This window comes from Momordica charantia, assembly GCF_013281855.1.
Source record: "Momordica charantia cultivar OHB3-1 chromosome 8 unlocalized genomic scaffold, Mcharantia_2.0 BLBB01000008.1, whole genome shotgun sequence".
Classification (NCBI taxonomy): Eukaryota; Viridiplantae; Streptophyta; class Magnoliopsida; order Cucurbitales; family Cucurbitaceae; genus Momordica; species Momordica charantia.
Genome location: NW_028275166.1, coordinates 5,092,975 through 5,108,601, shown reverse-complemented (window position 1 = coordinate 5,108,601; position 15,627 = coordinate 5,092,975). Strand labels below are relative to the sequence as shown.

General features: G+C 30.2%; 1 protein-coding gene and 1 long non-coding RNA gene across 2 annotated transcripts; both read right to left on the bottom strand.

The window, feature by feature from the left end:
- Window positions 1-588: 588 nt before the first annotated feature.
- Window positions 589-5,126, bottom strand: LOC111013897 (polyadenylate-binding protein RBP47). Its single transcript, XM_022288447.2, has 6 exons — window positions 4,501-5,126; window positions 2,900-3,380; window positions 2,296-2,360; window positions 2,043-2,173; window positions 1,826-1,922; window positions 589-1,081 (listed from the first exon to the last, which is right to left on the bottom strand). Exons 1-6 carry the CDS (start codon window positions 4,861-4,863, stop codon window positions 914-916), a joined length of 1,305 nt encoding a protein of 434 aa, XP_022144139.1. The 5' UTR covers window positions 4,864-5,126; the 3' UTR covers window positions 589-913.
- Window positions 5,127-10,729: 5,603 nt separating this feature from the next.
- On the bottom strand, window positions 10,730-11,717 carry LOC148209413 (uncharacterized). The gene is made up of 2 exons (XR_015793057.1): window positions 11,283-11,717; window positions 10,730-11,176 (listed from the first exon to the last, which is right to left on the bottom strand). It is a non-coding gene; the product is annotated as an uncharacterized LOC148209413 (long non-coding RNA).
- Window positions 11,718-15,627: the final 3,910 nt, after the last annotated feature.

Here is a 15,627-nt window from a genome sequence, read left to right as displayed (position 1 = left end):
CTAAAAACATTTGTTTCAAAAACTCAATTCTATTTTACGAAAGATTGTCACTTTTTATATTTCTTTTTATGAATAGCCCTTTCTATTCTTTTCTTTTCTTTTTTAGAAAAATCTAAAACTTTCAAATAATTGCATAACAGTCTTGGCAGTCATCAAGTCACAAAATAATAATTTTAAAAACCATTATGCAAAACAAACAACCGAAAGCCAACCTGTTTTAAATATCATCACAATTCTAAAAACAAAATTAAGCTTTGCTAGTCTCTACCTTTGATCACTCTATAATTTTTGCTTCCAAGAATGGAAAATATCAAATCCCTCTTCCCAAGAACAATAGAGTAGACACAAAATACCATCACTTGGAAACCATTTGATAATTCCCAAACCCTGCAAGAAACGATCATCAAAAGCCTTTTGAGAGATATTGCTTTTGATTCTCTCTTTGGAGTTACCTGGTTAAAAAAAGCATTTCAAAACTCCCAAAAACAAGCAAAATAACAGGACAAGGACAAAACAGCAAACCACAATCTCAACTATGGTAGGCTTCAAACTCATGCTACACTGTTGAATAGTAAGTGCAGAATAATCTTAACTAAAGCTACAAGCCATAACATTATATATTCTAATAAACATTTAAGTTCCTTATTGGTTCTCGCAGTCTCAAACGAATAGTTAGTAAATCATATTCTACATAACTAAGTCCATCAAAATTCGGTTCCGCTCCACGGATGGAGGGATTTATAGAAAACCTCGAGAACAAAGTTGAACATTCAGAAATGAAGCAACTTTGCCCATGATAGATAGTAGTGTGATCCTACAGAGAAAACGTAGAATATTTGCCCACCCCAGGCTTCCAGCGGGACAATTGCCTCGTATTCGAACCGAAGATCCTTTCCTCTGCCTTGCCTTACATTCAGTTCACTTGCTGTTGATGGGTGCCATACATAGGATAAGCTCCATATGCAGCGGCAGCATACATGGTTGGTGGATCATAAGGTAGCGGCAGGGCGTATCCATATCCGCCATACACCTGCCCTCCATAGTAGGTTCCGTTCCAGTGATTATTGTAATCAGCTCGGTACTGTCAATAGAATAGTACTCGTTAAGATAATCGGAGTATGGAGACATAAAAGTCTACTAGTATACCAACATTCCCAATATTTTGAAGCAACTAAATAGACATAATACAATCATCACCTAGAAAATTATAAGAGTATTTCCTTCTATTTCCTCCATTTTTTTCTCTAACTCTGTATTTTCAATGTAGTAAAGAATCAACAAGGTCATATGAAAGCCAAAAGGAGAGTTTGCTTCTACATCATAAGGGTTTCCCCTCCTAAACTACGAGGATCTCAAAAGAAGGGTTTTTCTTACCTCCTAAATGATGAATGTAATAATATTTTATATAGGTTATTTAGAAAATCTTGATACATGAGCTAAGCTCATTAGTAATTGGCATCTATCTCTGACCAAGAGTTCATGAGTAGAGTTCATGAGTTCGAATCCCTCGCCCCTGAATCACTCCACCCCTCTTCTGTACTAAAAAAATTAAAATCTTGGTATCATAATTCAACAAGAATGTTTCCAGTTGTTCCTTAAAATTATTACATTATTACATGGTGCTTGATAGTTGTAGTTGAATACAATAAGACAAACAGGGTAGATAAAGGAATGCTAGAATTTCCAACTGCCATAGTAAGTAAATAGATTCGCCAGAAGACGGCAGAGATGTGTTTTGCGGGGAAAAAAAAGGCAGTTATCCAGAAGCCATCTCCTAACCTGGAAAATGAGGTAGTTGTATATTTTCTACACAAAAGAGAAATACCTGCTTATTTGCTGGACTTCGTCCCCAAGAAAGACGCACTGTTTGCTTGCCAATCACAGCTCCATTTAATTTCTGCAAAGCCTCTTCAGCATTCTTTCTACACAAGCAGAATTAAAGGATAGTTGAGTAATTCAAATAGACGAAGGAAATAAAAAACTACTCTTCGTATACGATCAAACGACTTGTAGCTGTGAAGCTGTTAACTTGTAAAGTTTACCTGTTCGCAAATTGAATAAAACCACAACCTTTACCAACTGGTATCTTAACAGATACTATGTCACCATGCTGAGAAAAGAGCTGCCTAAGATCTTCATCAGTAACATTGGGATCGAGCCCTCCAATGAAAATCTTTACACACATCCATTCCCCGCAACCAAGAGCCAAGACAAATGAGAAAAGGGAAGAATAAGAGAGAATTAGGTAGGCAAATAAAATCTATTACAAAGACAAAATAAAGCAACCAAACTCACTGTTGTATTTGTAGAATCTCCATCAGATTGGTGTCCATGGGTGAATGAACCGTTTGATGCATATCCTAATATCAAGACAATATAAAATTACTGTTAATGCATGAGAAGCTTAATTTGCCGAAGGTTAAGGTGAGTTTCACATGCCAATTAGTTTAAACACACGTTTTGTGCTTAAACGACAGAAGTGCCAATCATTTAAAGTCACCGTTTGGATAATCATCTCACACATTATTTCTTCAAAACGTATTTTTAAACCGATCTGCTTTTTTTAAAACTGCCTTTTATTTACTACCAAACACAGTAGATCTTTAAAAAGTACTTTTAGTCATCACTTAGGAAGCTATATTAAAAACACTTTATATTAATCATTCTTCCAAGAGTGCTTATAGAAAAACTGTTTTTATTTAGAAAGCACCCTTTTTTCAGAAGTCATTCCAAACACACACCTAGTCTTGATGTCTTTATAAAATTACACGAAACCTTGACATATATGTGACATTGTGATGTCCCCGGCACAAAATGTCCTTTTAAGGACATGATGATAATTATATTGCAATACGTGTTGTTCATAGGCAAATAATTACACAAATAAAATATCATGTACCTTGTGAAGAATATTGTTGCTGATATCCAGAAGACTTTTTGGGCGTTGCTGCACCAATGCGCATAGGCCTGCTTGAGCAATAGATACCATTCATTTCAGCCATGGCCTGAGACCTCTCATTATCATCACCAAACCTCACAAAGCCATAGCCTTTTGAACAACCAGTATTTGGATCATAGACAACTTTTGCAGCTTTGACAGATGGATATTTACTAGCAAAAGTTTCATGCAGTAAACTATCAGTAACATCTGCAGCTAAATCTCCTACAAATATAGAAAGATCAGAACCATTTTCTGAACGCTTGTCACCAGTGCTAAATGTTGCCCAGTTTAGCCGGAAAGTTTGCTCAGTATTGGGCATCAAAATTGTAGAATAATTCTGCAGAACTTTCTCCGCTGTTGTATGAGAGAAAAATTCTACAAATCCGTAGCCTTCTGATATACCAGTTTGCTTATTACGAATGACTTTAATGGAGGAAATCTGCATGTATATAATAATTATGTAGCAGGTGGGTGATGGCACATACACTGAAATATGTTAACAAAATCTTGGGGACATAAGAAATGTGATTAAAGAGGAGATAATAAACAGTGTCAAGAAGAAGAACACAAGACAACAAACACATAATCTCCTAAAGGCTCCCTGATTATAGTCTAAGAAATTAAACAAATTAACAAACAAGGAATACAAATAAACATAATATAAAAGACGCAAAAACACACAGGCACAACAAGAACAACTTGGCTGGTACCAAATTTAATTGTATTGAAAAAGTATATGTCAAAATACTTTCATTTACAAATGATGACAAGCTATACGTATAATGTGCATAATCACCAATACATTTTTGTTAATAAAATCTCAAAATCAAAATGAAGTATCAAATAGCAAAACCAGACTGCTTCATAGTTCACTTCAATAAAATTACTAGAGTGTTTATGCTTGATGGTCTAGGAAACGTAAAGGGGACTACATGCCTCCAACATATTCGTATGCTCCTACATGTTTGCACTACTTGATTTTTCTTTTTCTTTTTTTCTTTACTTAATCATCCTAAACAAAATGAGATAATGAGACTGCAGGAAACTAATAAAGTTTCCACACCATATAACACAGAAATTGGAACGTCACAAGAAACAAAAACATAACATATATAGAATAAAGGATCATTTTTGGAATGCAGAATAAAACAAATGAATGCATTGGTGATTGGCTAAAAAGCTTTGACCTGTAGTGATGATAAATGCTCGAGAATTAAATAAAGCATCCTATCTGATAATAACAACAGATCCAAGTAAGAGTTTTACAAATTTCTCCAAACAATCTCACGTAACAAAAATAGTAAACCTGTTAAGATTGACTATAAAAACAATGACTTCCATACGTAATGTTTTAGCTGGTGAACAGCCCTAAATTGTTTCATCAGAAAAAAAAATATATCAAAAATCTATTTTGAGAAAGCTAAATGACTCTAGTGACAGTTAGCACAATTAGCCAAACAAATCCAAAACATGTAGACAATAATAATATAGCTACATACGTATCAGTGTACATTAATAATCTAACATAAAAACAGAAATCGAAATAGTAAATTCAAAACCTCGCCGGTGGAAGCGAAGCAGCTGTGGAGGTAATTCTCGTCCATCCAATGGTGCAAATCACCGACCCAAATAGTCTTGTTTTCGCTGGTGGATCCCTGGTGGGGCGGCTGATGCTGCTGGCCGTTAAGCTGATGCGGCGGCGGGTATTGACGGTATGGCATATAGTGCGGCGAAGGCGGGGGCACGTAATGCTGCGGCGGCATCATCGGATGCTGCATTATCATCGCCGCTGCCGGATACTGCATCGCCATCCACCGCTGCGGTTGCGGCTGCGGCTGCGGCTGTTTGTTTTGTTGCTGATTCTGCTCTGTCTGATGCGCCGGCTGCTGCTGTGGCTGCGAATCAGGGCCGTTGGATGGCATCTTCTCTCTACCGCTCAAAATTGGAAGGAAAAAAAGGGAAACAAATTACAGATTCAAATTCGGAAAAGGGAACAACAGCGTGAGAACACGAAAAAGGCTTTCGAATCTGAGTTTCAGAGATAGTGAGGGATGGAATCCATGGTGAGATATGACGTTGATAACCGCAGAAGAAGGAGAAGAAGGAGATAAACGAGAGAGAGAGGGGAGGGGAGGCTCAATTAGGGTGGAACAGCCGAAAACAAATGCAAATCACGAAACGACCGATTCATGGCTGGATTTGTAGACGCGGTGGCTGCTCAAACCCTTAGATCAAACCGTCTAAATCCATCCCAACCGTTGATTTTATTAATAGTTTATATAGCTGTCGTTAAGTTCACTCCCCTCTTCATCCGCCGCCAACTGCCTTTGAGTTTTTGATCTTCCACTTCACCCTATCAACACCCCTATTTATTTACCCGCTTCGGTAACTTTTTAGCTTCACAAATGTCACTTAATGGACTTACCTACTTTACACCTGTCTTTTCGGATTTTTCCGATAGTGAAATTCGGTTTTACAATGACTACTTCCTTCACGTAATTTTTACAAATATGGTCAGCTTTAAAAACTATTTTTAACTAATTTTGAAACTGCAATGATATTAAGTATTAACTTTTTTAATTAAAATATATTGTTGCTTTTTTTAACAAACTACATTATTGTTGTCATTGTTTGTTGAAATTGTATTTTCTGTCAATAAAAAAATGTACAATATTCTAAATAAGCAATCAAATGAGTAAGGTAAAATATTAAGAATACATGGTGTTCGTACTGAAAAATATCACAATAAATCTTCGAGAACACACCAAGACAAATAAACTTGCAAAAACAAGTTAGTATTCCGACGATCTTGTTAGTTTTTATGCTAAGTAATTAATTGTCAAAATAGAAGTTAATTAGCTTTTGTGTACCAGCCACCTTAGTTACGGTATTTAGAGTGGATGAAAAAATTAATCGTGGAGAGATAGAGACATTCGTTTCAACTATGCAGAAAGAGGAAACCACGCATTTAGTAGAGGAAGTGGTTCTTTGAAATGCGCTCCACTATGCAAACTTCCAGTTCGGCCTTGGCCCGAACTGACATTTCTTTTTTATTCATCCACTCGTCATCTTTCCTTTAAATAATCAAAATGACGGCGTTAGAGAAATATAATTGTCATTTAATATTTGCCTCCCATTATTTAAGTGATGCTATTTATCTGTTATACAACTACACACAATAATGAAGTACACGAAAATTACTATCTTCTAATAAGTGTATGAACTAAAAATTGAATAAGCTCTAAAGATTATGAAACAAAACGACATCTAAAGTCTTCAAAATAAATAATTAAAAAAAATATATTTGAATATTTATTTTTTCAAGTTTTAAGTTATAAATTTAGCACCAATTTAACAAATGTTAAAATTGTACACATATCCGAAAACGGGTATCGGAAAGAATACTTAATGTCAGTAACAGTGACATTAATTATTATTTTTCTAGTATACGTGTACAATTTATTTTTTCAAGTCTAACGGGAATAAGAGGTAAAGATTAATGTCACTGTTAAAAAAAAATTTCAAGTTGCTCTATAAGTAATTTACATTGCTTCAAATATTTAATCAGTTTTTTATACTATTTTTAAGATTATAATTGAGATTCTCTCCCTTAAAATGTTGTTACAAATGTGTCCAACGATTGATTCCAAATTTCGATGACTAAAAAGTTTACCAAGTGTCTTAGTCGATTAAATTATTTTTTGAAAATAGTTGATAAGAACTAAATTTATTCGCATAATATTATCACAAATAATGCATGGTCAATAGTTCAACAAAAACATAAATTACTTTCGCTGAGTCGAAAATTTATGAATTTAAATCTGTATATTTCATGATTGAGTTTTTTAATATTTTTATGTACTAGTTATCGTACTTTGCACGTTGTAACTTAATTTATTTATTCTAAATGAATATTATTTATGTTTGAGACTATTTTCTTGAAGCATATTCGAAGATCAAACTAATAATTATTAATTAAAATATAATATTATACAATTGTTAGACAACACTACTTTATAATTTAAAAAAAAAATTTCTTACTGTGATACGCTCAAAGGAAATGGAAAGGAGAAAGAAAAAATAAAATTAGGAGCAAAGTTTTGTGAATAGAAAAATAGACCAGAGAATTTTTTTTTTATTCTTTTATTTAGAAAGGGATGGATAGTTCTTAGATCTAGTCATGAGGAAGCTACCAAACTATTAAAATTCTAAAATTTTTTATTTTTTATTCTTAATAATTATAATTAAAGATAATGTCATAAAATTTAAAATTATTTTTTAAATATAATTTTAACGTAAAGGATTTTAAAATTTGACAAAATTTTCCTATATATATTATAGTTAAAGATAAAGAATTAATTTTAGTAATAAATTGACAAAAATTTTATATTCATTGTTTTCACATTTTATCATTTTACTTTACGAAATAATTAGTTTTAATATATTTTTAAAAAATTACAGTATTTTAATAGTTCAATAATGTTATAATATATATTTTTTAAATAATAATAATGTTATAATCTAGTTAAAGATAAAATCATAAATTTTAGAATTAATTTTAGAAATAAATTGACAACAATTTTATATTTAGACTTCTAACATTCAATTAATTTTAAATTATTGGTTTCATTGTGTATTTGAACTTTGATTTAAAATTTGTTTAATTATTAATAAAAGTGAAAATAAAATGAAAAATCACAAATGGTATAAGTTAATATTTTGAATGAAGAACATTGATATGTTTATTTTGTAATAACAATTTTACAATACATCCAATTATCACTTTCAATATATTTTTTATATTTTTATTTTTTTAAACATTGTTTAACTATTAGAATATTACAATGTTTCAAAATCTATTATTAATTATAATTAGAGATAAAGTCGTAAATTTTTAAAATATGTAACTTTATTAATAGTGAAAAATCATAAATTTTAAAAGTCAATGTCTTGTAATAAAAAATATATAGATTTATTTCACAGTGACAAATTTATCCATGCATCTAATTATTAATTTCAATATGTTTTTACATTTTTATTTCTTTAAACATTAGGCTCAATTATTAATTATAATTAGAGATAAAATTAAAGATTTTAAAATTAATTTTTAAGAATAAATTATAAAATTTATATTAAGAAAGTTCAACATTATTTTCAATGTTAATTTCATGAATGTACTTAAATTATTAGTTTCAATTTGTGTGTACACTTTTATTTTTAAATTTATTTAAATTGCTATAAGTCAGAATCATAAATTATAAATTTTAGAAGTAAATATTTGGAATGATGAAGATAAAAGAAGTTTATTTGGTTAAAAAAACTAATTTTATTTTTATTAAAAAATTGGATTATTAATATTCTCTAAAAAAAATATGATAAACAAAGTTTTTAATATATAAATATGATGAATGATATTCGCTAGTAAATTATATGTATTTATATTTATCTTTTACCAATGTTCAAGACTGCTAAACAACACTGATCTGAAAAATATGGATGTCATCTATTGCACTAATTAACCTCAAGTTATATTGGAAATAGATGGAAGAAAGATCTTTTATATTTGTAAAAGAAACAGGAGGTTGTAAAACTTTGAGATTTTAGATTCTTTCAATATTCAATAATTACACTATTAAATATAATTTTTTTTTCATATTCTAATATTTTAAACATAAAAACTATTAAATATTTTTTTTTTTTCATATTCTAACATTTTAAATACAAAAATCAAATAAATTCGGGTAGAATTTCAAAAAGACAAATAAATTAAATAGGTTTGATTAATCTTAATAGCATCAACACATTTTAAAAAAAAATCAAAGTAAAAGTAATTAATTTTAGTTGCCGGCAACCACACCCACCCAATAATAAAAGATATATATCGTATTTGATAAAATATGAAGGATAATTTGTGAAAAAAAGTTTCTTATATATATATATATATATATATTATAGATAATTTTAAGTGTCATGTTGTTTGTAAAATAAAACTTGAGTTGTAGTGTAAAAAATTAATTAAGTTATAATTTTCTTTTTAAATGAAAACAAGCCCTAAAATAATTGTTTGTTCCGTAACATGTGGGTGCACGTGGAATTCATAGTTGTTTCTAGTACAATAAAGTTTTGATTTACTATATAAGAGAATAAAGGTAAGTTAATAGTCACAGTAAAAAGAAATTATATAAAAGTGGCAAAAAATTCTTTTTTACCTCCCTCAATCTCAATTTTTTTTTTGGAAAAAAAGAAATCAAAATTTACCTCTAAATTTGGTAAGGTGTATCCATTCCTACTATTTTAACAAAAAATAAATAAATCTATAAAGAACACACTAATTCTAAGAAAATCAAGCTTTCAAAAACTATATGTTTGATAAATGCACAAAATTGATTATAGAATAGTTGTGTCAAAATTTCACAATTAAAAAAGAAAAAACTAGCTGTAAAGTTTTTTTTCCCTATAATTATATCGACCAAATATTTGTTTAATAATTCAATAAACTCGCGTGAAAATACTTGTTTTTAATAAAATTTCAAACAAAAACTTATTAGTAGGTAAGAATTATAATATTTATTCCATTTTTAAGTAAGTAATACTCGATTTTATATATATATATATATATATATATATATATATATATACATACATACATACATAAAGTGTGATTTAAACTTTCAATCTCGAGGGGGAGTAGAATTATTAACAGCTAACTTATATATGCTATTGCTACCTAAAGATTGCAACTCATACTCAGCACTAAACATTTTTTTGCCAATGTTGAAAAGTGTCGGTAAAAGTATAAAAAACGTTGGAGAAATTTTTTTCCAACATAAAGTTTTCATAAGGTAAACATCGCCAACGAACTCCTTGCCAACAAAAAAAAACTAAGAAGTCAGCATAGAGATGTTATCTGTCTACGTTTTTAAAAAAGCATCACTAGAGAACATCTATGCTAACGTTTTATTTGTGTACATCAATTTGATCAAACAATCAACTAAGTATGTTGCGTACACCCAAAATACAATTCATTAAGGACTCCATTCAAGTCCTCAAACTCATTGGAAACATCCTTTTCATGATCGTTTGTGGGCTTCGTCTCATATGCAAAACCTTCTTCATCTACATTATTTGCTTCTACCATCAAATCTCTCAAATAATTTAAAATATCAAATATCTCATATTCTTCATTAGTAACATTACACTCTCTACTTAGTTATTCATGTACAGAGTTGTGTCCCTTACAAATCTAGATAAGTTTGGTAGTTCTCCGAGATATCCCATTGGTCAGACAATCTTTGTATGGACATCTTGCTTTTTTCCGATTCACAAACATGACATTTTGCCAATTCTAAGAAATGTAAAACTACTTTTATATACTCTATTAAAAACCTATCTTTAAGTTTAATCCAATCTTTATTAATTTTTTAATTATACTTTTCAAAACCAACTCACGAGTAATTTAATTGGAAAGTTTAATCGGGTAGGAATTCGACAAAAAGTTAAATTATTTCTTATACCTCATAATACATGAATACACCAAAGCTCTATTTTTTCTTATATTCTCTCTTTGTCACTACTCACCTAACTTAGTCGCTGAAGTCACTTCAACGAACACCAAACTAATTAATATAATCAGTTGATTAATTCACAATCTTTTAGTTGAAGATATGTGTCAATAATTGCTGAGCTAATTTCACTTTAGCAATTAACAACTCATATTAAACCTATATTAGTTTCCACGGAATAAAATATATTACCTCAACTCAAGTGTTGAATCTCAAAACACAACCAAAATGTAAGACATTAGTTTTATTTATTTGTAATTAATAACGATTTCAAACATTATTACAAGAACATAAGGGAAGGAAAATCAAGGTTCATGGATTTTTTTTTTCTTTTTCTTACCGATATCAATTACCTCAATATTACAAGAAACATAAAAGAAGGAAACGTTCTCTCTTACATTATTTAACAAAATTCACTCAATTATTAACCCAAAGGTTACAGTGAGTGAAATAATTTGAACTCAACACAAGTAATAAACCACACATCAGTACACTTCACGCCACAAGCAATCTCAGCCACAAATTGAAAGTCATAGCTATTGATCCCATAAGTTGGAGATGCTAACTTACAATTTTCATAAACCCAAATTTATGAATTCTTAGTTGAAAGTCTAAATCTATAAAAATTGAAAGTCTAAATCTATCACTTTGAAGGGATCTATATGCCGATTTCCTATAATAATAATAAAAAAAATCATGCATTATAAATTTCATACGTGAATAAAATTTTCATATTAGGAAAATAAATAGTGATATGAAAGGAAGTGGAAAAAAGTTACCGTAGGGGAAAAATGGCGTTCTGCCGCTGCAAGAATCACCGGAGAGGACGGTGAAGAACACACCAGCTGCCGCCGCAAGAATCGCCGAAGAAGGTGAAGAATACATCAGGCCGCCGCCGTTGAGAGAGAAGAGTAGAGGAAGAAGAATGCTGGAGAAGGTGCTGGAGTTCTTTGTGGGACCTTTTTCGACGTCACTAAAAATGTCAGGATAAGTTTTCTCCGTAGATATTTCCAGAATCTGAGAAAGAAACGCTTCGGGAGAAGTTCAAGTGCGTGTTTTGTATACTTGACTTCTCTCGACAGAAGCAAAAACGTTTGGAGAAGAAATTGAACTTTTTTAAGTTCTCCCGACACTTTAAGTAATGCGTCGGGAGGAGTGATTTCTCTCGACGTTTTTTTCTTGTATCGGTGAATAAAACATTGGAATAACAAACAAATTTTGTAACGATGATTTGTCTAGATTTAAGATGCAATTTGATCATTTGTCTAAATTTAAGATGCAATTTGATCAAACTATATATAAGTTTATGATAAAAGTTAATATTAAGACTGCTCATGGATTGTGTGGTTCTTTTCTCAAATTTTTCTTATTGGATGTAACTTGTTAAGAATAGATAACAGATCCAACAAAGATTTATAATATAAATGAGATGACCGAACTTTTAGATTTATACTATTAGTATATAAAAGTCTGCATTTTTTCATTGAATGTATTAATATCCCAGTGGTTGATGCGGCGCTTAGCCCCCTCAAGTGCAGGGTTTGGAACCGAACATGTTGCTTTTTTATTTGAAAGCTAAATAGAGATACTATTAATGGGTTAGGAATAAAAGTAATAATAGTTTTGATAGATATTTTATATAATTAATTTAGAAAAATTTATCGACAAACTCTGTTACCTCAAAATCATATTACTTATTTATAAATTAGTATCAAGCCCCCCTTCAACAAAATTTGTGCATCCGCCTCCGGATTACCCCTCTTATTATCAATTAGTTTTGAGATGAAACCCATAAATATTAATATAATTGACTCACCCAACAAGATTTTTTAATATAAGTGACTATTATTCTCATTGCCAACTGATTTTGTGATGGAATGCGATAGAATTTGAGTTGGATAGGTTTGATTTCCATCAAATTTCAATTAAAAAAATCAAAACTCACACCTCATATGTGTTGGGCAAACTTTCAAATATGTCTTTAACCAAGTATTTTAAAAAATAAAATAACTCACAATTTGGATTTGAGTTTAAAATTATTTTGGATTAGAAATGTAAATGAGCAAGTGAAATTTAAATTTAATAATAAAGTTATAAAAATTATAATTCTATATTATTGTAGGTGTTGGAATAGCTAGGTTGATTCACAAGGTGGACCTAAGAATCGAACCAACCCAACTAATCAGAAAAAAAAAAAGAAACTTAATCTAACTCAAATTAGTTTTCATTCCAACTCAAACCGTATTAGATTTTTTTTAACACACTAATCAGTAATTAATATACTTTCCAGTTTGGGTTAAAATTTTAATTTTGATTATATTGTTTATTATTTTTGAAATTGAAACTCAGCTTAATACTTGAGCAAACAGATATGATTGAGAATCCTCACGGCTCCTCTCTCGATGGAATAATAACGAAAAAGGAAAGAACAATCTTATGCATGCGACTCTTTTCCTTTTTCTTCATCAAGCCCAGTGGACCAGATCGGGTTGGGTTGAATTTAAAGTTTGCAAATTGAAAATTTACTTTTTTTTTTCTTTTTTTCCTCAAAGGAAACTGAAATTTAATTTGAAAAGTATTAAAATACACTCAAAGTGTTTTCCAGGTAATGGAAAAATAATAACAACAAAAAATGAAATAATTAATTAAATTTAAAAAATCACGACTAATTATTTATTTAAATTAATAAAAAAATATTTATTTAAAATAATATATATATTTAAACAAATTCAAAATAAAAAACTATAGGCACAAGAATGAAGAAAAAAAAAACCTTTTTTTTAAGTATGTTCATAAGTTTTGAGCATTGTTTCATGAACCTGGATACAAAATTAAAACTCACTTTTGTCCATAAAATTATACAAATTATACGAATTTAAATATAGAGTCTAGTATCCATACTCAACTTAAAATTGTAGAGTCATGATTATTGGAATAGAGTTTAGTTATCTTGATGATGCATAACTTAAAATTGTAGAGTCACGATTATTGCAATAGAGTTTAGTTATGTTGAGGATGCATATGAGTTTTACGTCAAGTATGGAGAAAATGTGTTGGTTTTAATGTGAGGAAAAATAATCGAACAAATAAAAAAATATTTGAGAAATTTGATGGATTTTTTTTCTCAAAAGAACGGTTTCGTCAAATTGACAAATAAAGAGAAACTGCTTCATACGAAAGAGAAAGAGGATGTGAAGATCAAATATCATGCTTGTCTGGAAATAATGGTTAACACTTTTTAATAGAAATCATAATCATATGTGTTTGTTAGAACACCAATGAAGTACATTTTAAAAGTCAACAAAAGCATTCCCAATATTCAGAAGGCTCTAGTTTGTGACGTAGATATATTAGGAATTTCAATAAAAGAAACTATAAGAACAATGAGTTAGGAAAGGTTGATGATAGATAACATTTGAAATTCTTGAATAAATATTACATTAATTATATACACAAATAGCAAAAATCAATAAATGAAAAGGGGGAGTTGGAGCACAATAATATTTTTAAAAAGACAAATGTGAGTTTTTATTGATTTATTTTTTTTAATGCACTGCAATTGAATTAATACGATCACTAAAAATTTTTTTAATTGATGCACAATCTATCGTAATTGTGAGCTTTTTGGAGAAGTTATTTACTTCAACGCTACATACAAATAGACTTTGACGACCATTTACACCATTCATTAGGGTGAATTACCATAAACAATAAGTAGTATTTGAGACAACTCTATTTATGATATTTTTCAAATGGTTGTTTTGAAATTTTTTTCGTTGGAACAATATCTGCAAAGCAAGAAAAGACAATTCACATGGATTAGTCTACAACAATGGCTAAAACAATATGCAATGTTTTTTCTGAAGCTCAACATGATTATGTGTTTGACATATTCTCCATAATGTGTTGGAATGAATGCTCTAAGCCCGTGACATAAAATAAAATTAATGTACATATTGTCACTACTAGAATTTTTGTCCTTACCGACATGTCCTAGTATCTAGCACTGATAAAGTGCTCCTAAACTACCAATGTGTTTTTAAACATGGTATGTGATGATTATACGAGAGAATCAAGTTTAAGAGTATGAACTTAAATAGTCAACAATATATGAATAAGATTGAGAACCTTATGCTTGGGACACTATTGATATAATCCACTTGGTAACTATTACAAATGATCATATTTAGATTGTTCATGTGGTGACATGTAAATGGAGATATCATATGCAATTGGATTACATAAGACTGGATTGCAATGTGTCTTGCAGTTCTCGTAATTCTGTTGAAAATGCAAGCACATCATTAGGATGGTCATATGCCCATTTAATCTTATTATTGAGCGTGTTATGAACTCATTTATATGCATATGTGTTATTTGATTCACATAGGTGAAAGTGACGTATTAAGCCTTTTATGTTGAGAACATATTCAAGTGGGGAGCTATGAACATGCCTACACAATATGAAATTCACAGCCTACTAATAGTGAGAAATTGCAAAACGTGCACTTCTCCTTATTGAGTGTGCATACGAGCGATTCCTGCAAAGTACTAGTTTGGACTCAGATATCATGGTACCCATCTTCTTATTACTCTAAGAAGCATTTTTCCCATAATGAGATAAGAGAAGACTATTCGAGAACTAGGTAGGACTCAAGGAGAAAGACATGAGACAAAGAGAAAATAATAATTTCACATAGCTCAGTGGATATGGTTATATTTGTGGACATAACTCATCTACACTGTACACCCATTAGTTTACAGTATATAGTCACTCTAGGCTTGAGTTAATGGTAAAATTGGTTAACTAAATAGTTGAATTAATCAATTTTCGATTATTAGAGCTCAGAGCTGTAGGTTTATAAGGCCCTCTTGCTCGTTCGCTAACTTTTGATCCTCTCCAACGCATACTCAGTTGGGAGAAAATTAAATAGTGTTAATGATTTATTCATAACTAAATTGTTTAATTTAGCTATTAATAATAGACATTATTGATTAATTTAAGGTAAATTGAGACGGTTGGAATTTGAAAGCCCAATTGCATAATTTGACCATCTTTTAAGACCAATTGAATTATTGGAAAGAGCCCATTGGATATTAGAAGCCCAATGAGCTATGGCTCGC

Bases quoted from the DNA above. Each gene is read 5' to 3' on its own strand.
- LOC111013897 (XM_022288447.2), bottom strand. From the start codon at position 4,863: ATGCCATCCAACGGCCCTGATTCGCAGCCACAGCAGCAGCCGGCGCAT. The intron at 3,381-4,500 runs GTTTTGAATTTA...ATATACATGCAG, and splicing joins GCTTCGCTTCCACCGGCGAG to ATTTCCTCCATTAAAGTCAT. The intron at 1,082-1,825 runs GTATTTCTCTTT...TTCTATTGACAG, and splicing joins GAAGTCCAGCAAATAAGCAG to TACCGAGCTGATTACAATAA.